General features: G+C 46.2%; 1 protein-coding gene across 1 annotated transcript in view; it reads right to left on the reverse strand.

Annotated features, from left to right (window-relative positions):
* Positions 1-27,944, reverse strand: part of MARCHF7 (membrane associated ring-CH-type finger 7) — a 59,236-nt gene that overhangs the window by 26,221 nt on the left and 5,071 nt on the right. Inside the window, exon 2 of the mRNA XM_082261330.1 lies at positions 1,066-1,230. Within this exon, the coding sequence (XP_082117456.1) occupies positions 1,066-1,224 (159 nt within the window). The 5' untranslated portion in view covers positions 1,225-1,230. The remainder of the gene's footprint in view (positions 1-1,065; positions 1,231-27,944) is intronic.

Genomic DNA, 27,944 nt, shown 5'->3' on the forward strand with positions numbered 1-27,944 from the left:
TATGGGAGCCTATTGATTTGAATGGAAGTCGCACCGCAAGTCGGATCAAGATGATCCGACTTGCGGCGCGAATTTCCCTGTGATAATCTTGATGGGGAACTCCACGCCAAAAAAAAAAAAAAAAAAAGGGGAAAAAAAAAAAAAAACGGCGTAGGGGTCCCCCCAGGTTCCAAACCAGGCCCTTCGGGTCCGGTATGGAATTGGAGGGTAGCCCCATGCCGAAAAAATGGCGTGGGGTCCCCCCCAAAATCCATAGCAGACCCTTATCCGAGCATGCAGCCCGGCAGGCCAGGAAAGGGGAGGGGACGAGCGAGCGGCCCCACCCCCCCCCCACCAGGCCACATGCCCTCAACATGGGGGGGGGTGTTGGTGCTTTGGGGCAGGGGGAGCTCTGCACCCCCCACCTCAAAGCACCTTGCCCCCATGTTGATGGGGACAAGGGCCTCATCCCCACAACCCTGGCCGGTGGTTGTGGGGGTCTGCGGGCAGGGAACTCATCGGAATCTGGAAGCCCCCTTGAACAAGGGTGGCCCCCCAGATGCCAGACTCAGTGGCCCCCCCAGTGTATGTAAATAATGACAGGAGTCAATAACACATCAATGGCAATCTTAGTCAATATTGTGTCAGGTTATACAGAAATGGTAAAGTTCATGTTGCAGAAGCCCAGAGCAGCCACTGGTCACCACTATATTGACTAACCCAAATTTACCAAGAGAAACAAATTGGTGGTCTTGAGGAACATACAGTGTCGAGTTAGGCTAAGAAAAAAAATGCAGTACAGCAATAAGTCTCAGCAGTACAAGAGACTAAACCTACATTTTAGGCAGCTTTCAAGCACACAAGTCTAAAACCATTTTTCTAGCCTTTAAGCTTCTGAAAAATGCTAGTGTGCAATTGAGCCTTAAGGTGAAACTAGCATGTATTCATACAACCCACTGTGCATTCTGCATCAATATTTAACAAACCAAGAGTCTGCTAGCCCTGTACGTTTCCAGCTATAGATCACAAACTTAGTATATTTTTGAACATTGTTAGGCAATGGTTAAAAAGCTTATATATTCTCACCTGAAAGTCTGAGTCATGTCTCAAAGAGCTTTCACTTGTGCGATAGGTTTCACTTTGACCTCCTAACCTGTTTGATCGAAACATCCTGGTCGTTAAAGGTGAAGAATGGGAAGGCTGGACGGTTATCCGTCGGGGCAATCGCGATGGCTTAGGTTCCATATCAACCTAAAAAAAAAAAAAAAAAAAAAAATACAGAAGGGTAAAATCAAATGTGCTTTACAAGGACCATCCATTGCAGAGGTGAACATTTCATAAGCAGTATACAAGCATCGCTGCTTTGTCAAATCATATTGGCTACATGCCTGGAGTCTATGTATTCAGTGCTCTTTCACTGATTAACTGGTCACCACCCATGAATCACTGGCTTTGCACCAGTCTTTTTTTTAATAAAACATTTTTAAAGACTAGAGATAGATCACCATCCTCATTGCTTACTTGATTACTTGAATACTGTATGTAAAAGGAGCTACCTGCTAGATCATGGGTGTCAAATTCAATTTTATTGCGGGACGCATAAGCAGTGCGATTGCCCTCAAAGGGCAGCTTTTATCTGCAAGCCTATGTATCCATTTCAGGAATAAGACATGTATAGAGTAAATGAGTGCACTGTGTACGGAATGCAGGGGTTAGGTGTGCAACACCAACACACCCCAAAGCTTCCTCGCACCTTTCTTCCCATGAAGGAGGCTCTGTAATGCCACTCTGTTTAGGTGGCGCAGCCTTGCAGGGAGAGATTGTTCTTACTCTCAAGATTCTGGAGAGCTGTCCCTGGTGAGGGATCCGTTACATCCGGAAGATAATGAAAGCAAAGCTTTCCCTTGTAAGCACAGAAGCCTTCTGTGTTTATAAGTGACAGCAGAGTGGGGCAGAGGGTGAGCCAGAGGTGGCAGAATAGAGTTCTGTCACAATTTGGCTGTTGGGTGGGAGGGCCACACGACTTGGTCTAGAGGGCCGGATTTGACCCACAGGCCTTGCATTAACATATGCATGCTAGATGGATTGAGACCTACAAACATTAGACTCACCCCACTGTCCCATGATGACTCCTGTCACTGAAAAAAGTGGAGGACTCAAAATTTTAGCATTGTCCTCTGGGGGGGGGATGGGGAATTTATATTTTTTCATAAGATATTTAACACATTGACATTTTTCTTCTTTATGTTCTTTACCTGTAAAAGCCTCCCTTATGTACACATCCAAAAGCCCTGCTGCTGGATGCCACCATCTTGGGTGTTAGATCATCAGCCCAAGCAGAGTCAGCCGTTCAATCAAGTGACACTATAGGTAGTCTTTACTCATCCCTGCCAGCTACAGAAGAAAGGTTATGTAGGGGAGGTGAGGGGGAAGATGCAGAAGGAGGGAGAGGGCTGTTAGAGAACTGGCTATCCCGGAATAGTCACATTTTCTAGCAATTTTAAAAAGGGCACATTCTAAGAAAAATTTAGAAAAACAAACATTTACAGAAGATCAAAATTAGTACAAGCATTTACAATACTTTATTTTTCATCTGCATTTTAGGCTGGCAACAGTCTAAGATGTTACCTAGCCCAGCTAATCAAATTTTATAAAAAGGTCACCCTGCATTCTGTGTAAAGAAAGCTCCACTCGCTGCAAAGACACTATTCCTGGAGTACGTAACAGCTAGCGTAAACAGATTTTGCTAAAGGGTCAGATTTTCAGCATGCACCAAATTCATGTACCAGTCTACAACTTGTGCAGAATCTAAAGAATGTTCCTCTCTGTATGCCAAAAGAGGTGGTCTTACAGTGATCAAGTCTTTTTCCCCCCACAAACCTATTATACTTGCCTGCTCTGTGCAGTGGTTTTGCACAGAGCAGCCTGGATCCTCTGCCGCTGCTTCTGGCTCCTCCCTCCTGCCCCCACAGCAAGCCGCTCTGGGGCACCCAAGCAGGTGCGCTCCAGACTTGCGGCTGTGTCCATTCACACATGGAGCCATGGTTCAGGGCCGCCCCCTCGACTGATTGGCTCACTGGCTGTGACTGACAGTAGCCGGAGCCAATCAGGAGCGCAAGTCCCTGGTGGAGAGGCAAGGCTCTCGTGGGGGGGCTCAATAGTGGGTTTTGGGGGGGGTCCTGCACGAAGGTTTATTAAAGGAACACACCCCCTTCTACCTTTACAACCACTTTAATTTAGGATACAAACTGAAGTTATTTATTTGGAATTCTGTGCATTCATTGCATTGCAATGCAAGAGTGGCATTTACTACCTAAACATTTGGTGCCCCAGCCTCTTTCAGAAACGAGTTGCAAGTGCTTGAGGACCAATTTATACCAGCGCGTTTTTAGTGCAGCTGTAAAAATGCAGATCAAAAAAAAAAAAAAAAAAAAAAAAGACATATCTGAAAAATAATTTCCAGGGTGTCTTAGACCCCGTTCCCACTGGGGCGACCTGTCAGGCGACCTGGTCGCCTGGCATAGATCAGCTGTGGACCCGTTCTAATAGGAGCGACACAAAGTCGCTCCGACTTGGAAAAAGGGTCCAGAGCTTCTTTGGGGCGACCTGGAGCTACCTGCATTGACTTCAATGTTATGAAGTCCGTGCCAGCCGCTCCGAGGTCGTGGTGCAAGCAGCGCGCCGCGACCTGTGAGGTCGCCCCGGGAAGTCGGATCGCCCCAGTGTGAACGGGGCCTTATCCACATGTTGCTTTGCCCTAAAACTGAGAAAAAAAAAAAACAAACAAAAGGAAAGAAATTCCAGAAAAGTGGCGCAGCAGTTTCTGAACACCCCCATAAAGGTGTAACGCCTAAGGGTATTACACAAGTTGGAAAAGGTTTGCAACACTGCAGATCTTACATCCTTGAGGCACATTAAAGCAAAATGCTTTCTGCATACAAGTGCTATACTTAGATTATCTAGGACACCAGAGCAAAAAGGAAGACAGTGAGAAGGCCTGTGTCAGTTTCAGGTTGCTCTGCAGATACACATTGCATCAGCCTTTTGTAGACTCATGCGAGTCTGACACCAAACAGCACAACACGCTGCCATGATAGGGCTTCTGAATATACGACAGCATGCCTTCCAAAACCCTAGCTTTTTTTTTTTTATTATGAAGTTCATACTAATATTCTTCAGTTAGGGATATTTGCTTTTATAGCCAAACAATGGTCTTTATTAAAGAATTTGCCACAACTCCTCTGTAGGAAAGGATAAACAATTAAAGGATATTCATAGCATTATTCTGGACTAGAACAAAAAGGTCCACATGTCCCATTTAGCACTACTTTGTCATCCAGTCAGGTGGTGTCTTCTCCAATGAAAGACAGTCATATCTACAGGAATTGCCTCACCTGGTTCCTTGTGGTTAGGCTGGACAGACTACTCTACCAGTTCTGTATACCAGGCTTCTATGTCCTGCTGTATAGACTGGTACCCAACAGTGGCACACATTAGGAACGCTGGACTATGGCACAGCAAAGAAGCTGCCCAAGGTATGAGTGTAGAACTAGACAGGACAGGCACCAAATTGAATATTGTGGGGAAATTATGTTGCCCCCTGCAGATTTTGTAAGTTTGTCCACTTACAAATAAAAGAAGGGTCTATTAATGGTTAGCATAGGTGTGTTTGCGGGAATAAGGCTCATCCAAGATTTTATAACAGCCCCGTCTATTGCCCCCCCCCCCCCCCATAAAGTAGTATTGGAACAAAACCTATGCTTTGTATTCCTATGACCAGTGCAAGACTTATAAACTCGCTGCCAACCCTCTACATCGTAGTTTTTTTGTACCCATAGTGACTCGTGCAGATTTGAAACGCAAAACCAGTCTTTGTATTTACTGTAAAATCAATTTCTCCGAGTTCATTGGACGGACAGCACTCCATATTCAGAACCATAGTGTTACATCAACCCCTACAGGATTAGGACACTAGGCAGTGGAAAGAAAAAGGGGGAAAAAATAAAAAAGCTACGCCTATGGCCAGTCCTAGCTGGTATACATCCCACCCCCCGGCTAGAGGTCTTCAGTTTAGTAACAAGCAGTGTCAGAAGTATCTAAACTTCATAGAGTGGGTGTTGTGTCAGTAAATGAACTCCGAAGTCGATATTACCGCAGGTTCAAAAATCTTATTTTCTTTCGTTCATTGATTGACACAGCACTCTCATATTTTCAGAACCACAAGTCCAAACAGTGCCAAACATGAGGCGTGGGACAACCAAAAAATCCCAAGGCTAAACACAAGAAACCGATAACAGGAGCTCCAAAAAAAAAAAATAAATAAATAAAAAACCAAACACAATGGAGCCCAACCTGAATACACCCCCCAAATGAGGAACGACCAAGTGGCTGCCTTGCAAATCTGTGCCACTGACGCAGGACGGAAGGCCCAAGAAGCACCAAGTGCACCCTTACAGGGAAAGGAGGAACCTGACCACCTGATCCATGTGGAAGTGGTCACAGAAGAAGCAGACAGCCCTTTCTTGGCCAGTCTGTGATCAAAGAGTATTACCTTCAAAGAGGCTCCATGGATGCCAGCTACACCTGAACCACATCCAGGGCATCCAACGCAAATTCTTTGGGATGAGTGGGTCTGGGACACAAGGTATTCATTCAAACTGAAGTAGAGTTCCTTAGGTAGGAGTGTCAGGTGTGGATGAAGAACCACCTTATCTTTATGGCCCACCAAGTAGGGGGTACGACAAAATAACGCTGCCAGTTCTGGCACCCTGAAAGCTTTTTGAGAACAGAGCACCAAGTTCAAATCCCACAGCGGTAGAGGAGACTACATCAGTGGAGTCAGGTGTCGAATCCCTTAAATGAAAGTACGCACCAAGGAATGGGTGGCCAAGGGTCACTGAAAAGGAGACCACAAAGGCAGACAGGTGGCCCTTGATTGTACTCAAGGCTAACACCTTGTTGAAGGAAGGATAAAATCCAAGCCACCGAGAGTGAACGCCGATTCACTCACACCATGGAATGTACACTTTACCATACGATGATGAATCTTTCTAGAGGTAGACTTCCCTAACCTTCAGCAGTGTCAGAATCACAAACCAGGCAAACCTCTATCCTTCAGCGCCTGGCTTTAAACAGCCAGGCCGTCAAAGCCAGCGATTGTAAAGCAGGATGAAGATCGGCCCGTGAGAGACTCTTAAGGTAATCTTCCAGGGTAGTCCCAAACAAGTGATCGCCTTGAAGTGGAAACACCATAAACGCCAAAACGCCTAAGCGACAAAACAGAAGACTGCTTAGAACTCAGGAGAGCCACATCAAGAGGCATCGCAGATAAAATTACAGCCCCTGGACCAAATGGTTCACCAACTCAAGGCAGGGGGAATCTGTTAAACCCCCCCCCCCGCAGATCATGGCACAAAAGTTTAGCCTATCGTTTTCAACCAGGAAATGGCCAGGACTGGCCGTAGCGCCGAACCAGCAATAGTGAACATATTGTGGGCCAGACGCCGCCTTCCTGTCAGCTGCATCTTTAAAGGCGGGGGATTCCACTACCAGAATCATGGTTGCCTTGTTTAATCTGTAGATGGGGGGGTCCACTTCTTGCACCGCAAACAGTTTAAGAACCACAAAAGGGACATTTTCCAATCTTTGTAGACAAACTTAAAATAGGAGGGATAAAGGAACACTTTCTGTGTGAGACAGCTTGCGAGTGCCAAAAGGGAGAGCCACCTCCACTGCATACTCATCTTCACTTGGTACAAAGACGGTCCACACAAAAGAGACCATCCTTGGGCATCCACCCCACACCGCAACCAGAGGGAGGGGGGAGACCTCTTCCCATACCACAGAACCAGGTGGGCACCACTCCAGACAGAACCCCTCACCATCGAAATGGGGGGGGGGGGCTGTTGGCCAGGCAGAATGCTGAGACTTGGGCCAAGACCTGGTCATATGTAACCTCGTGAGGAGTTTAACTTGCAGACCAGCTCCCATCCAGTGGGGCTAGGTCACAGCCCACCCAGCACAGAGCTTTGGATCTAGCTGCCCAGCAGTTGATTGTAGATCTTACAGAAAGAAGTGTCCTACTCCTGTGGGGGGCGATAAAACCCTATGGTTCTGAAAATGGAGCAATGTGTCAATGAAGCAAAAAAGTGTAATGGGTTTTTTAAAGCCTTTGATTGTCAGAAGAACAGGGCTGTACACCAACAAGCTCCGCAATGGAAGCCCTCTATTCTGCATACAGATTTTTTTTTAAAGAGACAATTGTTCATGACACCGGATCATGTACAAGTTGTATAACAAAGGTTGGCACTGCAATGTCAACTCTAGATTCATAAATACACATGTAGCTATTTGCATATCTTGCTTACCAAACAGAATGAGTCCAGCCACGTGAAACTCTTGGCTGGACACTAAGAAAAGCATCTTGTGTGAGATTTACACTGCAGCTTGCTTGTACTGCCATGGTTTCTCTAGAACACAAGTCATTTGTCCTTTCAGAGAACAAAAAGGTTCCTCAAAGGGCCAAAAAGTTCCATTGTGTACACCAAGCCCCAGTTCACACCAGCGCAACTTGTAAAGCGATTTGACCATTTAAAAATCGCATGACAAGTCACACTATTTGTGCCCAAGGAGCCATTGAAATCAGTGCGAATCAGACTCGATTTTGAAAAAAGGTTCCTGCACTATTTGACGATTTCATGCAACCAGGGCTGACAGCATACAGTCATTGTTCAGTCCCAACATTTTTTTTTTTTTTTTTTTTAACTAGGCTTCTTTCAATTCAGAGATGTGATATGGCCTGCCAAATACAGCAAACCCATCAAATCCCCCTGCCCTTCCTGCAACATGCATGTGCCACTGCTGTCTGCCCAAGTCACAGGCCAAGGGGCATGGTTAGAGATGGAGAAAAGGGCCCAAGTGGTTTACTTCTTAATTTTGACGCCAATGAGAGTAGCTCATAATGGTTACTATAGATTTTAAGTTAAAAAACTATCCAAACCCAAAAGCTAGTTTAGCTTTTACTAGATAATTGCATTCTACCATTCTTTAGATTAAGTGCTCTCTTTAAATCCTTTCAAGTTTTTCCACTGGTTATCCTGCACTTGCTATCCCTGGGTTACCACCCAGAAAGGACTTCACGTTTACCTTCGTTCAGCTCCAGTACATGGGGTGGCTGGGATTGGTAGTTAAACCGATCACTTTTCTCTTTTCAACTCAAGTGACAAAGACAAGATCTTACCACCAGCAACTACAACCTTCACATCTAAAGCTGGTCATACACAGCATCCCCCCCCCCCGTTCCATGGGCCAAGAATAAGAAAACCCACCCCAAACCACAATCCAATGTATTCCTACACTCTATACACCCCTGCAGTCTATATGGACAACAGACCCGGTCGACTGTAAAACACCCAAACTGTAGCTGCTGCTTGAACAATTTCCACCCCGTACCATCAATTTTTTTTTAAACTGAAGGATGTGGGGCAGGAGGTAATCTACAGAGCCACTATCCAAGCAAAAATACCATCTGGGTCATCAGGGACTTCACATATAATCTGCGGCTCTCCTGGGTCTCTCCCTCACTGGCTGAGATGCAGCACAGGAGCCAGAGGCTCCTGCTGATAATCACAGCCAATGAGACTGAGCAGCACTGTCTTATTTATGAACGCATAGTGCTGGCTCAGGAGCGAGCACGCATGAGTGCCCCCATTGTAGGCAGCTTGCTATGGAGGCACTTGGCAAGGCAGGGGGGCCCAAAGCATTAGCCGATCAGGGAATCAGTGCTGCTCTGTGCAAAACCACTCACAGAGTAGGCAAGTAGACTTTTTTGCGTTGCTTGAAATAGGAAGCGAAGGGTCAACTCCCACGTGACACTATAGTAAAAAGGCCAACTCCTGCAATAGTCATTGCTGAGAATTCCTACGATTCACCATATGCAAAACACTACCGTCGCTGATCAAAATTTGCAAAGGCTGACCCCCCCCTGGCAATGCAGGCACTGACCAAGATGGAGGATTGTGACAGAGCCACGCACACACAGTGATCAGGGAAAAAATAAATAAAATAAACCCTCCCAACTACCATTATCAGTAATACACTGAGAAAAAGCAGACCTGACCAGTTGCTGCAAACAAATGCACTGTCATTTAATTGCCAAGGGATACCAGCAGAAGCATATGATTATACTTGAAGGCAAGGTTAATCAGCCAATAATGCACTGAAGTCATAGACATACATTTCTTTAAATTCCAGTAGTAAGACATGACTGCTGCTGCTTAAATGCAGAATTTCCGGTTGAGGCACTACGTGATTAGCAGCATTTTACACAGCCACGTACATTAACACTAATGTGGCAGTTTATTAAATAGAGTCACCTGGCAATTAAGGCATGAAGCAGTACTAGTACAGCTAGGCTGAGAAAACCGCCATAAAAACTCAAGGTTTAGTTCTCACTTGAAATGCAAATCCTAAAAAACAAACAAAACCCCTCTTCTAGCCCATCAGAGCCAGAAAAGTTCAGGAATTACCAGTAGAGAGTCTTCGATCGGCTGTCATCCGCCGGAGAAGGGTACAGGATTCTCAGGAATGGGGCGGTGAGTTAAATATAAACAGCCTGACGGAGCGAGCAAGCGCACAGCTTTCCTCTTCAGGCTAGGGAACGGCTTACTCCCCTTTGGACATTTGATCTCTTGCACCAGAAGCTTCAGAAGGAAAACAGCTCTCCAAGCAAGCAGACACAGGCCCAGCAGAACAGGGGACCCAAATCCTGCTAAGCCTGGAGTGCATTCAGAATGCTCAGGAAGCCTTTTCTCACATAAAATGAAAGTTTATTAGAAAAGGGGGGGGGGGGGAACATACATACATACATACATACAATCTCACAAACCTACACCCCTCATTTTAGTAAATCTCTTTTCATGTGACAAAACTGAAGAAATGACACTTTGCTACAATGTAAAGCAGTGAGTGCACAGCTTGTATTAGTGCCAGGGTTCACACTTCTGCAGTTGCGCTGATTGCATGTAATTCGGAGCGCACTGCTCCTTCATTACATGCGATCTCATGTGCGGATGCGAATTCAGCCATACACTTTGTAAGGCTGAATTTGCAGCGCATCCACAGCAAACACGCACAGGAGGCATTTTTTGAGCCGCCTCAGAATCGGATCGCACAGTGGTCAATACTTGTGAGATCCGATCCTGTGCATACTGTCAGATCGCACTGCGGTCAAACTGGGGGTGTCGTTAACATTTAATTGACACCCCCTGCGTATCGCATATGGCAGTGTGAACTGCCAGATGTGCGGCTGCGATGCAGGAACAGGCTGCATATTAGCAGCGTTCCCGCATGGCAGAAGTGTGAACCGAGCCTAACAGTGTAAATTTGCTGTCCCCCCAAAACACAGCCATTAACCACTTCAGCTCTGGAAGGTTTTACCCCCTTAATGACCAGGTCTTTTGAGATTCTGCACTGCGTTACTTAATTGCGCGCTCGTGCATTGCTGTACCCAAATACAATTGGTCTTTTTGGTGGTATTTGATCATCTCTGGTTTAGATTTTGCGCTATAAACAAAAGCGACAATTTTGAAAAAAAAAAAAAAACACAATATTTTTATTGTCCGCTATAAAACATTCCCAATAATAAAAAAAAAAAAAAGATTTTTTTTATCAGTTTAGGCCAGTTTGTATTCTGCTACATATCTTAAATCTCAAAAAGCGTATTTTAATTGGTTTGTGCACAATTATAGCGATAGCTCACAGATCTGTTTCAGCACTCAAAGGTTTCAGATTAGTTGAGACAATCTCACTGTGCCTGTGACAGGAGAGCCGCCTGCTTTGTTTACATACAGGCAGGCGGCTCTTGTCAGTGTCTTCGAAGATCGCAGGAGGCCGGCGGCAATTGAGCTCACTCCTCTCGCGGTCTGGCTCCCACTGTCACCACAGTGCAGCCAGCAACCACATCCAACCCCCCCCTCTTCTGGAGCAAGTGGCAAAACCAGCTCCTACTGCACGGGAGAGGCAGGGGGTCTGACCATCCCAGGGAGGGGCCCACATCCACCAAGGGGGAACAACACTACTTTTCACACTTTGGAACTGGGCGGGCATTGCTCCAGCCAGGCCACAATACTATCTTGGAATGGGGGTGCTGTACTATCTTGGAATGGGGGTGCTGCGGGGCCAGAGGCACGCTGTAACTCGGGTCGTGACCAGGGCTATGCGTCCGCGAAGGAGTTTACTCACTGGCCAGCCCCTGTCCAGTGGGGCTATGTCACGGCCGGCCTAGCACGGAGCTGAGGTAAGGTCATGCTCGCTGGGGAGACCATAAGGATCTAGAATATCCAGTCTGTAGCCCAGTCCAGCAGTTTGATCGATTGGTTAGAAATAAAAAAAAAAAAAAAAAAATTATAAAAAAAACAAACACTGAAGACCTGTAACAGGAAGTGGGAGTATAGTCCCCCCCCCCCCCCCCCGGGACTCCTATAGGCATAGTAAACATTTTTCCGCCTAATGTCCTAATCCTGTAGGGGGCAGCATAAGCCCCAATGGTCAAGATATGGAGCTGTGTCGTGTCCATCAATGAATGAAATAAAAGTTAGGTACCTGCATCAATGAATGAAACAGTTAGGTACCTGGTAACTAAGAAGTATTTTAGGGCAGCACCTGAGAGGATGTCAAGCAATACTTACTAGGGAGGAGAAAGTATGGTACACCTTGCGACCAAATATCTGGTCCTGACTGGGCAGATGGTCAATACCGTAATGCCTTGGAAAGGTATTGAAGCTTGACCATGTCGTAGCCCTGCAGATCTGCTCTGGTGTTGCCCAAGCTCTGGTTGAGTGGGCTGTGACTCCACTCGGCGGGGCGAGGTTTAGTGATTGGTAAGCTGTTTGAATAGCAAGCTTTATCCACCTGGCCAGCGTACTTTGAGGCAGACTTCCTTTTTCACTCCTGCATGGAGGATTAATAGAGTGGTTGTTTTTTGCCACACTCTGGTTCTTTCCAGGCAAGCCATCAGCATCTTTTACATGAAGCTTGCGATAGTGACTTTTTACTATCCATAGAATTTGGAAGGAAGGCAATAACCACCTCCTGAGTTCTGTAGAAAGTTGGACACTTGGTAGGAAGGATGGGTATGGTGTAAGAATTTTATCTGACATAATTAAACACCACATGGATATTTACACACGGAATTTAGCAGACTTCTTGCCAATACCAGCACCACCAGGAGTACTGTTTAGTGCAAGGTATTTATCCGAACTACCCTCCAATGGCTCGAAGGGTGCCAAGAGGAATTTTTTTTAAATACTGTGGCGAGGTCCCATGTTGGAGTTCTGCTGCACCTTAGAGTGTGTGGCTTTCCTTAACGAGGGAAGGAATCTAGTGTATTCCGCCAGCCTAATAACCAGGTGGAAAGATAGGGCTGCCACTTGGACCTTCAAAGTGTTATGAAAAAAGCCCTTGTCTGCTCCCGCCTATCAAAGAAAAAACCCTAAGATTGCCAGAAAAGCCCCCCTTGTCAGGAGAGGAGAGAACCCCCCCCCCCCCTCCAGCAGCCTATTGCTACCGGGCAACGGAGAAACTGCGTTCCCCTCCCCTGGCGGGTGAGGAGCGCCCTCCCAATCTCTGGGCTGAGGGACAGTCGTTTGTTCTTTGGGACGGACAGCTTGAGGATAAACTCCTCTTTGCCTAGTTGGTTTTGTTGTGTCCAGCGCTTTTTTGGACCAGTTATTGAATCTTCTGGATTGGAGAAACTATTTTCCCCCTTGCTCTTTGGTTTGAGGAAAGCTTTTTTGGCTGCAGTTCTGTCCAATATAGCTTCAAGGTCAGGTGTGAACAGTAAATCACCTGTAAAGGGGATATCGCATAGTCAGTTTTTGGAGGTGATGTCTCGTTCCCATGACTTCAGCCACTGGCCTCTACTAGCTGAATTTAGCCAGTGGTTTTGGCTGATATCCTCACAGATTCTGCTGACACCTCCACCAGGAAAGCTGCTACTCTGGTTAGAGTGGGAATGGTTTTTTACAAGTTTCCCTTGGGGTGTTCCCCTCTAGCAGTTCTTGCAACTGTCAGCCAGACTAATAGCGTTCTGGTCATGCAAGTGGAAGCTATGGCTGGATTTAGATTTGCAGCTGCGGCTTCCCAGGATCTTAGAAGTGCTATGTTTTTGTACAATCTTTTTGTCCATAGGATCACTGAGTGTTTCAGAGTAGTCAAAAGCTTTGTTTGCGATCCTGGCGAGCGAGGCATCAACCTTCGAGCTTTTAGCCCAGGGTTTAGTATCCTCCTCTGAACGGATACCTGCATTTAATTTAGCTGGGGTAAAGAACGAACATACATACATATCATGTAAGGGAAAGGTTCTAGGTTTTTTTCAGATGTAAACCATTACATCATATGGTGTAGAGCAGGGGTGTCATAATCGTGGGCTGCATCAGCATTATGGTTGCCCTCAAAGGGCCGGTTATATCTGTAGAATTCGATGTCCAGAGGACCCCATGCCCCCTTACATGAGATGTCAAGAACCCCCCTACCATCAGAAGTCAAGAGTCACCCAACCTTCCTTACATCACAATGCACCCCTTACCTTGTGCAGCTGTCAGGAAGAAGAAGATGCAGGTGGATCTGGGAAGAATTGCAGGGTCTGGAGGAGAACCAGGGAAGGGCTGGAGTCAGCTTCCAGATTCTGAGACCAGGGGAGGCAAAGGCAAAGTAGTGTTGTGGCTGCACAGATAGGTGCAAGATCCATAGGAGCTATGCCCTCCTCTCTGCTGAAAATGGCTAAGAAAGGGAGGGGGTCAAAGGCAAGCCTTTCTGCAGCTGCACAGGATCTGGCAAAGAAGTTCTGTCCTCTCTGCTGCCAACTACAGAGACGAGGGTGCCGCAGCTGAAGGAGAGGTGCGAGGGCCACATGAAATGGCATGGGTGGGCATTCGGCCCCCGGGCCTTGTGTTTGACACCTGCGGTGTCGAGAAAGCTTACCGATACTGGGTCCTCTTTAGCTGAGCTTGAGCAAAGCGCCCCCCCTTCGTATTCTGAGCCATCTGCATCAGATTCTTGCTCCACCTCACCCCTGCTGCATGAGATGGGTGATGTGTTGGCCTGGATGGAGCCTCAATATGGCTGTACGAAGGGGATAAAATTGTTTTAATCTTTTTAAAAGAAGCATCTTTAAAAAGGAACCCCTGGGAATCTTTGGCCACCATTTGTTGATTGATTTCTGGCATAGGGGTTTTCTCCATTCTGGAAGAAATTTGCCTTGCTACTGGTCTTTGCAAGTAAGCACAAAGGACCCAGCGAGGCAGGCAGTTGCCATACACAATGAAAAAGCAGTTTGTTGGTCAGGTAAAGACTCCAGAGTGCTCTGGCTTACCTTGGAGTTGTCCTGACCAGCAGGATCTGCAGGGTAGGATGGGGTGGCATCTGATGTAGTCAGTCTCAGAAATGGAACCACAACATAGGAACCTTTAACTGCTTCCTGCCCAGCTCCAGCCCCACCCCCAGCTGCCCCATACAGGTTGGTGGACATACTGTATTGACCCATCCTGGTATCCTATGGTCCGCTTTTCAATGTTTCTTAAAAGGTACATGTTGAATCCTTTTTTAGTTTCCTTGTTTGAAAACGACACCACTGCCCGGAAGTGACGCCCAGCAAACTAGGCCTCCATCGACCACTACTGCCTCTTCCAAGATGGCTGCAGATCGGAACGAATGGGGGGGGGTGGGTACAACAGTCTGCCAGAGGGATCGCCAAGGCTGGCTGAACCAGCCTGGAAGATCTTTGGGGGCAAAACTAGGTATGGTCTTGGAGCGGGATACCTCCAGCATCCTGACAGCTGGCATACCTCAGGGTGAAACCTCAGGCGGGGGCCTGCTTGCCCCAATGTGCCAAGCCCCTGACCCCACCCCTGCAGGGAGCCTCCTGCAAATAGACAAAAAAAAAAAAAAAAAATCACAAATGGCTGCAGCTCCTGAGGAATCAACTTAGTCTGAATTATGACTGACATTTTTAATAATGGCGGACTAATGGGTTTCCTGTTTCAGGTGGGAGGAGCCTCTCGTGCTGCCCTGGAGTACGATGAGAGAGTGAGTACACCCCTAAGTGAAATTGTCCAAATTGAGCCCAAAGTGTCAATATTTTGTTTGGCCACCATTTTCCAGCACTGCTCTAACCCTCTTGGGCATGGAGCTCACCAGAGCTTCAAATGTTGCCACTGGAGTCCTCTTCCACTCCTCCATGATAACATCACGGAGCTGGTGGGTGGATGTTCGAGACCTTATGCTCCTCCACCTTCCGTTTGAGGATACCCCACAGATGCTCGATAGAGTTTAGGTCTGGAGAAATGCTTGGCCAGTCCATCACCTTTACCCTCAGTTTCTTTAGCAAGGCAGTGGTCACATTGGAGTGGTGTTTGGGGCCGTTATGTTGGAATACTGGTCTGCAGCCCACTCTCCAAAGGGGGGGGGGGGGGGAAATCATGCTCTGCTTCAGTATGTCACAGTACATGTTGGCATTCATGGTTCCCTCAATGACTGTAGCATTATTGCAGCCCCAGATTATGACACTCCCACCTACATGCCTGACTGTAGGCAAGACACTTGTCTGTACTCCTTCACCTGGTTGCCACTGCACACCATCTGAGCCAAATAAGTATCTTTGTCCCATCAGACCAGAGGACAGGACATGGTTCCAGTAATCCATGACCTTAGTCAGCTTTTCTTTAGCAAACTGTTTGTGAGCTTTGTGCATCATCTTAAGAAGAGGCTTTGCTCTGGGATGACAGCCATGCAGAACAATTTGATGCAGTGTACTCCACCCCTTCAAGCTCTGCCACAAAGCTGGCAGCACTGATACATCCATTTCCCAAAGACAACCTCTGGGTAAGAATGCCGAGTACTCAACTTCTTTGGTCGACCATGGCGAGGCCTGTTCTGAGTAGAACCCTGACCTGTTAAACCGCTGTATGGTCCTTTTCACCATGCTGCAGCTCAGTTTCAGGGTCTTGGAAATCCAAAAGCCTAGGCCATCTTTATGTAGAGTAACTTTTTTTTTAGATCCTCAGAGTTCTTTGCCATGAGGTGCCATGTTGAACTTCCAGTAACCAAATTGAATGAGCGATAACCCCAAATTTAACACACCTGTGACCTTGTAACACTAACGAGTCACATGACACCAGGGAGGGAAAATGGCTAATTGGGCACAATTTGGACATTCTCCCCTTTGGGGTATACTCCACTTTTGTTGCCAGCGGTTTAGACATTAATGGCCGTGTGTTGATTGAGGGGACAGCAAATTTACACTGTTCTACAAGCTGTACACTCACTACTTTACATTGTAGCAAAGTGTCATTTCTTCAGTGTTGCCACATGGATATAAAATATTTACAAGACATGAGCCATTAGGCCTAAGCTACAGGAGGATTCAATAGCATAAAATTAACCCCTTATTGTCAAGTTACAAATTTTAACACTCCTGCTCTGGAGGTTAACTGGTCAGACTTTTCGTTCAGCCCGATATCCACCAGGATATTGTATGACAGTGGGACCTACCGCTGCAAGCCCCAGACGTGTCAGATCACATACTAAGTACGTGATCTGGCGCAGAGCCTTGCTGCAGTAAATGTACGTGGGGCGGTCACTAAGTGGTTAAAGTGAACCTATGGCAAGAATATGCACATTAAAGTACATGCTAAACACAGTCAGGCACTTTTAGACTGAAGGACCAATCAGGACCACCTGTCCGTTTTGGCAGACCTGATCAGACCATCCATTGCTCTCTATCCGCTTAAAAAAGACAAATTGGGATCCATTCTCCATCTGTCCGGAGGATCGGATGACAGTTGGATGAAAACAGACAGGCGGTCCTTTTCCATCTGACAACCCATAGAGAAAAATGGCCTGTATCTGCTTTGCATTCGTAGAGTGGACACAGACCTATCATCCATTTGCTCAGTGGGGAATCCGCAGAGAGATCTGCTTTTGGGACTTTGGGCTTGTCGATGGCATCAGTTTTTTTTTTTTTTTTTAGGACACTTTCCCAAAGTCATGCAGAGCTGTTGGTGCATAGGGACTGCTGCTGACCTAACATGCATTTGACCCAACTTAAGTGGGTTTTGCATTCCAACAGACTAACAATTTGAAGCAAACAAACCCATCAAAGACCCCAAAAATCAATTTAAAAAACAAACCATTACTTGCCGGTTGATACAGTTGTGGAAAAGTCTAAAAAGGTATCCAGGAACAAAAAGGTCATGGTCATTTTCAGTCTCTAACTCAAAGTTGAGAAGGAAATAATCTACTTGCCTACTCTGTGCAATGGTATTAGTGTGGCCCTGAATCTCTTCTGGGGCCCTCCACTGGCATTATTGGCTCGTCTTGTGTGTGTCCCCATAGCAAGCTGTGTGCTATGGGGGCACACATGTGGGTATGCCCCCCCCCCCCCCCAAAAAAAAAAAACCACGACCATAGATGCACACATTGTGACTTTTGTCTCCGCCCCCAACATGATTTGATTGACAGTAGCCAAAGCCAATGGCTCCCACAGTTGCCTCTTGTGAGAAGCACAGAGACAAGCACTGGATCCGGATAGGACTTGTATATAGGGAGGTAAAGAGGAAGGGGGAACATACTAGTGGCACATTCAGACCTTCGTACCAAGACACTCATCACTTCTCTTTCAGTCCAAGCAGAAAATTAAATCCAAGCAATCCCTGATGACGTCATACGTTTGATGACGAAATGCATCGGGTCCCGTGCTACGCCCTACGTTGCTACCGCCTTTTGGAACGCAGCTGAAGCGCAAACCGGCTCCAACATCGTTACTAACATGTAAGGGACTACGTTTGATTAAAATACGTTTATGCATACTACATGGAGCTTCCCTATATGTTTTTTGCGGCTTACTGAGACCACCACAGCACCAACGGGTATATAGAGGATATCCATACAGCCCTTTCCAAACCAGCGGGTCGGATCCCTCGATATACATAGGAATATTGGCAATTATAAAAGGGACCATTTACCCACGCTAGACCCCAAGGGGGGGGTCGCCTGGTAAGTGGGCTGAAAACCCGGTGAAGGATTCCCCTCCTTTGTCTGCATGTGGACATTTGATCTCACTGAGCACCAAGCACTTTAAAAAATACCTCAGACTTTTTTGCACTTGGCACTTATTTGAAAGGATAACGATCATTTGTGTATCCTATCCGTATTGAAGGCAGTCACTTTATAGTTTAATTAGATTTATGGTTTACTGATCATATGTAAAGGAATAATTCATATAATTTTTATAACTTATAATAATTGATTATCATTCATTACTTAGTAAATATTTTTTGAGCGCTGTCTCCTTAAGTGCCCGTTCACATACGAACGACGCTACTTCGCACCGCGACCTTCGGGTTCGGGTCCGCAGCTTCCCTATGGGAGGCGACCTGTGAGGCGACCAGGTCGCCTTAGTGTGAACGGGGGCTAATACTACAGAAAATGAAGTCAGACTGCAAACCTTGTAATGCAAACAAACAGCAGGTGCTTGCAAGTTGCTAGTAACTGACCGAGGGCTTGTTCACAGTGTGTAGAGCTGCGTTAATCCACAAAGGCTCAGTGCAAAAAGACTACACCCCGCACCCCCATTGCAGCATGTCTGCATAGCACACATCAAGCAGCACTCTTGCAGTACAGAGTGAATTTAATACCATTTCAATAAAGTAAAAAAAAAAAAAAAAAAAAAAAAAGTGCAATGTGTTGTAACAATGCAATGCACACGAGTTATATGGAGCAGAAGAAGCCCTTAGGCTCAGTTCACACGTCCAGCCACGGTTTCAGCGAGATTTTAAAAAAAGAAGTCATTGCGGTTTTGTTCACAAGTTCAGGTGCAAATTTTTACTTGAAATCACACCTGAAACTGACAAACACAAGACTTTAAAAACGCACCACAGTCAGCCCAAAGATGTAAACTGGCTCCATAGAGAAAAGGCTGCTGGTTCAGATGTCATGCAAATTGGATAAAGCTCAAAACGCTCCAATTCGCAAATACGTGAACACAGCCTTAGGCCCCTTTCACACATACAGTCCGTTTTTCATCCATCCGTTGATACCCACATCAGACCATCCAAAAGGCAGAATCTGTGACCCTCTTCATAAAGCCTAAAATTAAGTTTATGCAAACCCTTACCTTGTAAACAATCCATTCAGTATTAAATAGAAATGAAGGCAAAACATACCCTCCGTTTTCAGGTGCATAAGGAGCAGCAGTAGCACACTGGTGTTCCCAGTGAATGGCTCTGCAGAGGGGGCAGGTTAGTACCAGCCTGGTCATTGGAGGAGAGTTTAGCTCCCTGCAGAGCTAGAGAACTGACCATGCTATGCTCTCATGCCTATTGTGGTCAGGTTTACCAGGAAGCAGAGATTGGCAGGAACACCAGGGATTTCACACAAAGGAAATACATGGTACAGCAGGCACATCAGGATTTTTCCAGGACCCTGTTGCTTTTACAACACATGTTAACCACTTGCTGACTGCCTAACTGTAAATCTAACACACACACACGTTTGGGGGTTCCAAATAATTTTCTAGCAAAAATACAGATTTTTATTAAGAGGCCTGATCTTAAAGTGGTTAAAAAACACATGCAATGGTAATGTATGTTTCTGTATTATGTGCAATAGTGTGAAATGTACTTGTGACAAGAGGCAAAAAAAAAAAAAAAAGTTGGTCATCTAAAATTCCCCCAGTGTCAGGTGAACAGAGGACTCCATGAGATTCTGATCACTGCCTACTAGAGATCAGATGCCATGACTGCGCCGGATAAGCTTAAGCCATAAGATCCTGATAAAGAAGCCAACACATTGACATTAGGGATTGAAATTGTTTTACAAAGCCAAATAGACCACCACTCACCAACCCCCTATGCCACAAACACACCCACTTACCTTCCAGGTCTCATCTGGCTCAGTCTTTTGCTGCTGCAGACTTTAGACTTTATTATGGTGACATCCCTAGTGTGTCAAGTGTAGTAGAGCCTAGCTCAAGTCAATTACGGGCTTACTATGCAGAAGCAGCTAACAGTTAGCCCACTGGAAAGCAAAAGCCTGGAGGTAAAAGCCAGTGGAAGCCATCCTGTCATGGAGAGGTATACATAGGCGTGGTCTAACGTTTCATAAAATCAAAATGAAATTTGTCTGTAAAGTGGTTGTACACCCTTCCATATACCCAAGGTGTAGGTAAAAATCCTCCTACATAAGCTGCATCTGTAGTCTTCTCTACATCTATTTAACCACTTCCATACCGCTGGCCATCATTGGACACCCTTGGCTTTGAGTGGGGATATCTGAATGATGCCTTTCAGATATTTTTTTCAGCCGGCGATTCCCTTCACTATAAGAACAATCATAGCGGCTGACATCCCCACCCCCTCCGGTGCTTCCTTCCACTCATGATCAGCAAGCCCAAGAAGGAATTGGCCGCTGGCGGAAGGGTCACCATAGAGAATATGGAGGACCAGATGGTCCCAGCAAGTCTGACTCGGAGGCCCGGGCGCGATGTGATGACATCACGCACGGCCTGGCAGTTTTCAATACTGCACTGATCTCAGGAGGAATAGCCCAGATTGTTCTTAATTTCAGGCTTTCTAGCCTGTAGGAGAGATCTGAGGTCCTGTTGACCCCAGATATCCCCATTAAGAGGAGTTGTCATTCACTATTCCTTACATTCCTTGTAAAAGGAATAAAAGTGATATTAAAGTGTAAAAATACCCCCATCCCCGCATTAGTCGCGGCCGCATACATAAACGGCGTTCAATCCATACATGTGAGGTATTGCTGTGAACGTTAGAGCGAGAACAATTCTAGCCCAAGACCTCCACTAACTAAACTAGTAACAGGTTAAAAAAAAAAAAAAAAAAAAAAAAAAAAAGATTTTTACATGTAGGAGCGGAGTGCCAGAAATCATGCTGTATGGAAGTAGTTAAAGTGCTGAATTATAAAGCTTGTCTGAGAGTTCAGGAGGGGGTGGGGGGGGGGGGCGGAAAGCTGAAGTTACTCTGCAGAGCTCAGTGAGGAGAGCTGATTGGAGCAAGTAACCCCCCACCCCCAACACAGCACACAGGAACACAGAGCTGAGGCTGTCAGGTGGAGGTTATGAATAAGCGATTTTTATCGTGAAACGCATCAACCCGACACGTCTGTCTGTGTATTGCACTGTCTGTCTGCTGTCTGTTGGATTTATGGAGAATAAAGGAGTCCTAAGGATTTTTATTTAACATCTTTGAGTGCGGTCTCTCTTTTGGATGTCTAGGTGGAGGTCCCTCCCCAACCATTTTTCTCTTGGGGTCAGGAAAACTGGTCAGAAACGATTTATGCCGATAGAGGAACGAAGCAGCAGTCAAAAGTGACACTTGGAGATCTACTAAAACTGGAGCACGCAGAAGCTGGTGCAGCTGTGCTTAGTGACCAGCTTCTAACTAGAGATTGTTCAATTGTAAAGTTTTTTTTTTTTTTTCCTCAAAAACATAATTCCCTTCTCTGCATTTGGCTTTGCACAGGGCAGCCCAGATCCTCTTCTTAGGTCCCTCTTCCCCTGCCCCCCCCCTCCTGTCTAGTGCCCCCACAGCAAGCAGTTTGCTATGGGGGCATCTGAGCTGAGGCGCCATGTGTCCATTTAGACACGGAGCTACAGTTTGGCCCTACACCTCTGATTAGTTACCCGACAGCCGCAGGAGCCAATGGCGCTGTGTCTTAGCCAATCAGGAAGGAGAGTCCAAGACATGGCTGGACAGTGATGGGGCACTGCTTCACACAGAAGGCCTAATCTGAATTCATTAGAATAAAAACACAGCAGCTTCTTTAAGCTTAGACAATAAAACCTGGAAGCCAATTGGTTTCTATGCACAGCTGCACCAGATTTTGCACTCTCCAGTTTGAGTGCCAGTTCACACTATGGTGCGGGAAGCGCAAGATTTTGAACCTGGAAACGCACCGCATCCCTTTTCAAATCACACATGCGATTCAGCAGTGCTTTGAGCCATTATTCTGTATGGCTCAAATCACACCAAATCCACAAAAAATTGTGCAGAACTCTTTTTGGCTGTACCAGAATTGGATGGCATGGGTGTTCACCCAATTCTGCAAATCACACTGTTTTGGGAACAGATTTCAGGGTGAACAGTGTGAGATTTGGATGCATTGCAGAATCTGCACAGAATTTGCAGCACACAAGTGTAAACTGCCACTTATGAAATGTGAACACTTGTCTCAATTTACTGTCTAGGTATACAACCACTTTACCACATCGGGAAAATCCATTCAGGCTAGGGGAAGATCTAAACACACTAAGAGGCAGAACATAAAAGACAACACGAGGAGGAAGAAGCCAGTCATACATCAGGATTAGGCCAGATGACCTGACTCAGCATGAGCAACCTGATCTTTAACACATTTGGTTACAGTCCAGCCATATGCAGCAGGATTTTCAACAGTGACGCAACCAAACAAGCACTGCTAGGAGGTAATTAGGGTGTGAAGGAGACAACCAAAGACAGTTATCACTCCCAGTGATTTTCCAACACAAGTGTGTCACCAGAAGTCTGCATGTACTTTGAGGGCCCATTCACACCTGTGTGGGGACAAATGCACAGGTGTGACAGCATGGCAAAACACACATTACCACAACACATCTGCTCTATGTGCAGTACCATTGAGGTATCTCAATTGCATCACAACACCCTGTGCACTGTAGTTTACTTACCTAGTGAAGTCAGTTACTCACCCAAGTCTTCCCGTAGAGATGCCTTGCCAATGCAGTTTCCTCCTGCGGGGACTGCCAACCCAAGGCTGTAAGCCTCACCAGCCAGTCCCACCTCCCCACAGGACAGCAAAATCCCCCACTAGCCATCACAGCGGGGAGCAGGAGCCAATGCATTCATAACATGTTAATGCCGGCATTACAATCTCTCCCCAGCACCTAAGGAAAGAGCACACATGTCCACTGCGGACTTGGCGCATGCTCAGAAACTGTCGTGCATTTCCGGGCCCCGGGATACCAGCAGTGTCAGACATGACCCTTCCTCCCTCTACTGTGATGCTCATTCCTGTCAGATGACGTGGACACCCTGAGACAGACCAGCCACCTGCTCTCCTGTTCCACGGCTCCACAAGCTCACAGCACACTGCATATCTATTAGAGGGACGGCATCACCCAGTGGACTCCTTTACCATCAACCTTTGTGAGTTTCTGCCATTTGATTTTATACATTTTTATTAGAGCAGTCTGAACCAAGAGCGCTTTGTTTTTTTCTTTTAACTATTGGTGAAACCATCAATATACCCCGTGACTCAATAGGAAGCATGCTGGATCTCTGAAGAGAGACCACTGCTTTCACACAGAAAGTGTCCTCTGCAGCAGGCCAGCAGGGTACAGACTTCGGTTGCAGCCTATTTCTAAAAAATATGAATGGTTATACTTTGCACTCCTTTGTTTTGAAGCACCAGTATAGTTTAGCAGATTTAAACTAAAGTATCCAAGCCTAAATTCTAAACTAGGAGGAAGGCCAAGAGACATTTGCGGATGTTGCCAGCATATGACTGCCAGATCTATTCAAGATGTACCTGTCCACCCTACAAAGTAGGGATCGACTGATATTGGTTTATCGTTGCCGATATTGTGGCCATCGCATACCAGTCTCAGTCAATATGGGCCAATATTTTGTAAATTTAAAGTTTTGAAAATTAAGACAATTTGACACAAATCTGGTACTGAGCATGTTAATTTTTGTTTAATGGCTTGCTGGCACAGGGCCTGTGGCTGGCTGGCACTGGGCTGCTGTGGGTGGTGTATGGCTGTGATACACTCCTGCGAGACTAGTCCGCCGACTCCAGACGAGGCTGTCCAAGGCGAGGGAGGTGGCCTAAGGCGGCAGAATGAAATCACCAAATCGGCAATATCAATACCTTCCAGGGCCGATACCGATATATCGGGGAAAGGGGCATATCGACCTCGTCCATTATATGGGGGAAAGGGGCATATCGACCTCGCCCATTATATGGGGGAAAGGGGCATATCGACCTCGCCCATTATATGGGGGAAAGGGGCATATCGACCTCGTCCATTATATGGGGGGGAAAGGGGCATATCGACCTCGTCCATTATATGGGGGGGAAAGGGGCATATCGACCTCGCCCATTATATGGGGGGGAAAGGGGCATATCGACCTCACCCATTATATGGGGGGGAAAGGGGCATATCGACCTCACCCATAATTGGTCGATCCCTAGTACAAAGCCTTTATTAGCTGGACAAAAATCAATGCACTAGCATGGCAAACACCAAAGCAACACAAAACTCACCAGCTGCGCCCCATAAAAGCCAAGAAAAAGCTGTGTATGTACTTGTTTACAGTTGTGTTGTCTGAAAACGCCTCAAAATGGTGCTCAGCAACCACAAGCCCTGCATTTGTCTTGCATTTATGGCAAAGCCCTATTCACGCGAGTGGGTCGCATTCGTTTGTGGTACCAAACATAACAGGAGAGAGAACTTTTGCCAGGGTACAAAGCAACACAGCATGTGTATACCCTGTACAGCAGCCTTTGCAGCTTAAGGCACAAGTTCACCTTTTAGAACAGGTTACACCCATATTCAGGGTAACATGTTACTGTTGCAGCATCTCCAACCCCCACCTGCACTCCCCTCTGACAGTAGGATGAATCTTCACGCCTGCTGTAAAAAATAAATAAAAAAAAGCCACCACGCGGGGCTCCACCCACATTCCTTGAGAGTTCTGTGAATGGGAGAACTACAAGTACCAACCTCCTCTGCAGCTGTAGGCATTAAAGTTCTCAATGAACTACCAGGGCACTGTTGAGCACTGTGATAGTGAATTGGTGCTTCCTATCATTGTGCAACTGCCTGCCTGTACAAACAGCTCACACTGAAAAGTCTGAAAGTCCTGCATTGCAACCAAGATCTGCCGATTACAGCTGTAATGTTTTCCAGGCTGCCAATGTATTTATTTATTTTTTTTTTTTTTTTTTACATACAATAAATGCACTTCACCTGCTAAAAAAATTGTGCATTATTTATTTTATTAGTATACATGTAAATTAGGTCTATGGAGAGGTACACCCAAGTAGGGAACGGATTAAAAATAGGGTAGCACTGATACTTTTAAGATAGCAATTACCGGGACTTGCGCTCCATGACTCACCAATCCTGATTACCGATACCTTTGCACAAAATGAATGGGCTCAAATCGCAATGCAAAGAATCATATGCGATTTGAAAAGGAATGGGGTGCAAATCCTGTCCAAATCACATGTGGCTTCCCGCAACACTCCTGGAACATAGCATGAACACTGCTAGTACATGTTTGTTTATGCTCCTGTTCCCCTGATGTGAAACGTGTTGAAGGGGGCTTAAACATGTGGCACCATCACACCCGCCGATGCCGTGCAAGGCCCCAATGTCATTTAAAGAGGAAGTAAACCCTCCTCTACAACTTGTACCTATAGGCAAGCCTATGATAAGGCTTACCTATAGGTACTGTAAATATCTCCTAAACATGTACCGTTTAGGAGATATTTACCTTACATGTCGCCAGTGACGTCACTGGCGCATGTGCTCTGAAGGAATGGCCGATCGTGCCGTTCCTTCAGAGCCCCGTGCCGTGACTGTCGGCTCCCGCGCGGGAGTGACGTCACCGCGGCTCCGGCCAATCAGATGGCCGAATGCCGCGATCCCGGAAGACGGGCGACTAGACATGTCGCCCGTCAGAGGTGAGTGAGCGGCACGGCGGGGGCTCGTTCTGAGGTAAGTATTGCATAATGAGCTAATATACGATTCATACTAGCTCATTATGTCTTTCTTTTGCAGGGTGTAAAAAAAAAAAAAAAGAAGGTTTACAACCTCTTTAAATGCTTTTTATTGTTCTTGATCATGAGATTACCTTGTGGCGTTTTAACAATGTGTACTAGCAGTACTGTATTCACGCTACATGCGGCCAATGTTCCTTTTCCACTATGGCGGCTGAGTTGGATCTAAAGTTGTGGCGTTTGTAATGGGGAATATCCTGTTGAAACCCAGTGGACCAACTGATCCCCATTTAGAGACACCTGGAGTGGGTCCATTATGTTTGATTTCTGTAATTGGGGATCGCAACCATCTGTTGAGAGGCTTGATTACAGTGGAGGGCAAGTATATGGTGGAAATCCTAAGGCCCCTTTCACTTTTGCACGGGCTTTCCAATCTGGTCCGCCTGTCAGTTTCAGGCAGACCTGATCAGATGCTCCATGCAGCCCTATGGAGCAACATTTTCGCTAGCACCCGCTGCAATCCGATCCGTGAAAGCCAGACAGATGGAAACCCTATTTTCCACCCGTCTGGAGGATCGGATGAAAACAGAGGCAATCCGTTCTCCCATAGGAAAGCAGGGAGCAGGGCTCTGACAGCTCAGTGTCTCTGCAAAGTAAAGCCTCATACACACGCACCGATTGTTGGCCGACCGATCGGCCGTCTTTTGTCCAGTGTTGTTGTGTTGGTTGAAATGTGCTCTAGACTGCACACAGAATTTTGTCTGCCAACAACAACCAACTGCAGAAGTGATGTCATGTTCTGGTTTACTTTCCGTGTGTTTTTTCTTCTCTGAGCATGCCCAGTCTTGCTCATCTGACTTGTCGGCCGAAATCTGTACTGACTGACGAACAATCGGCCGTTCTGGTGACGGCCAACAAAAGTTTTATAGCCTGCAGACCAGATTTTGTTCGGCCGAAAAGTTGCAGTCGGTTGTCGGAAGCATCATACTAACAAGCCGACAATCGGCCGATCGGACATTGGCCAAAAGTTTACGGCCAACAATCGGTGCGTGTGTACGGGGCTTGAGTGGAGACGGAGCCTTCATCCGCCTGCTCGGTTACACTGCTTGTGTGAAAGGGGCCTTAAAGCAGAGTTCCATCCTCCTTGATTCTTGTTAGTTGTACCATACAATTAGGTTAGGTTACAGCTGTAAGTGTAAAGCTTACCAATTTGTCATTATCCACAGGATCCCAGAAGGCAGGCAGCGACCAATCATGAAGTGGGCACTGAAGCCTGTTCCCCATTTGCTTCCGGGATTCCAAGCAGCTGGCTCATGGCTGCGCAGTAATGACACGGCGTGTTTACAGGTTGCCATAATTTCCCACCCAGTTATGGCAACTCTCAGTCAACACAGAAACTCCTGCCTCGAAATCCTGTGAGATTTTATTGTTAGCGTTCCCTAGAACTTCTGGGATAGAAGACGCCGATATCCCAGGAGTCTTAGGGAAATCGCCTAGGCAGCTGGGACAGGAAAGTGCAGACTGCACATATAAAAAGGTATTTAGCATTAAGAAAAAATGGCACTGTTCTGTGGGTGGGCATTATCTTGCAATGATCATGAGAGAAAAAAAATAAATGAAAAGGGGGGAGGGGAGCACCGCTTCAACAAATCACATGGTTTGCCACCCAGTGGGATAGATTACCTTGAGGCAAATTAGATACACCTTCATTCCACTTTATTCTTTCGTTGATTTTTGCACATGGACTTTTCCATATTGAACGCAAGCCACTGTTTGACTGTACATGGATAAATAAATACTTCATTTCTTTCTTGCATAGTAACCAGAAGCACTTTTTTTTATGTTTTCCCATCACTTTTGGTATTCAGGTGATATACAGGTGCGGCTTTTTGATAACTCACTTCAGTGCAGAAACAATTGTTTAAAAAGTTGCATTGAAATACCTTTCATGTTTTCTGACATCACATGACCACTTCCCCCACCATTCCTGTGTAGTGAGCGGTGGGAGGATATTTATAAAATCAGTGATTTCGATGGAGTGTAAATACCAGGGCATGCGCAAGAGATCTGCTCTCAGAAAGAATGATACGCATGTGCAACAGACACTGACTTTATGAATAATGAAGCACCCAATACAGCCACTCAGCTGCTGGTTACATGGCTGC

This window comes from Pelophylax lessonae (genome assembly GCF_965119305.1).
Source record: "Pelophylax lessonae genome assembly, chromosome: 6".
Classification (NCBI taxonomy): domain Eukaryota; kingdom Metazoa; phylum Chordata; class Amphibia; order Anura; family Ranidae; genus Pelophylax; species Pelophylax lessonae.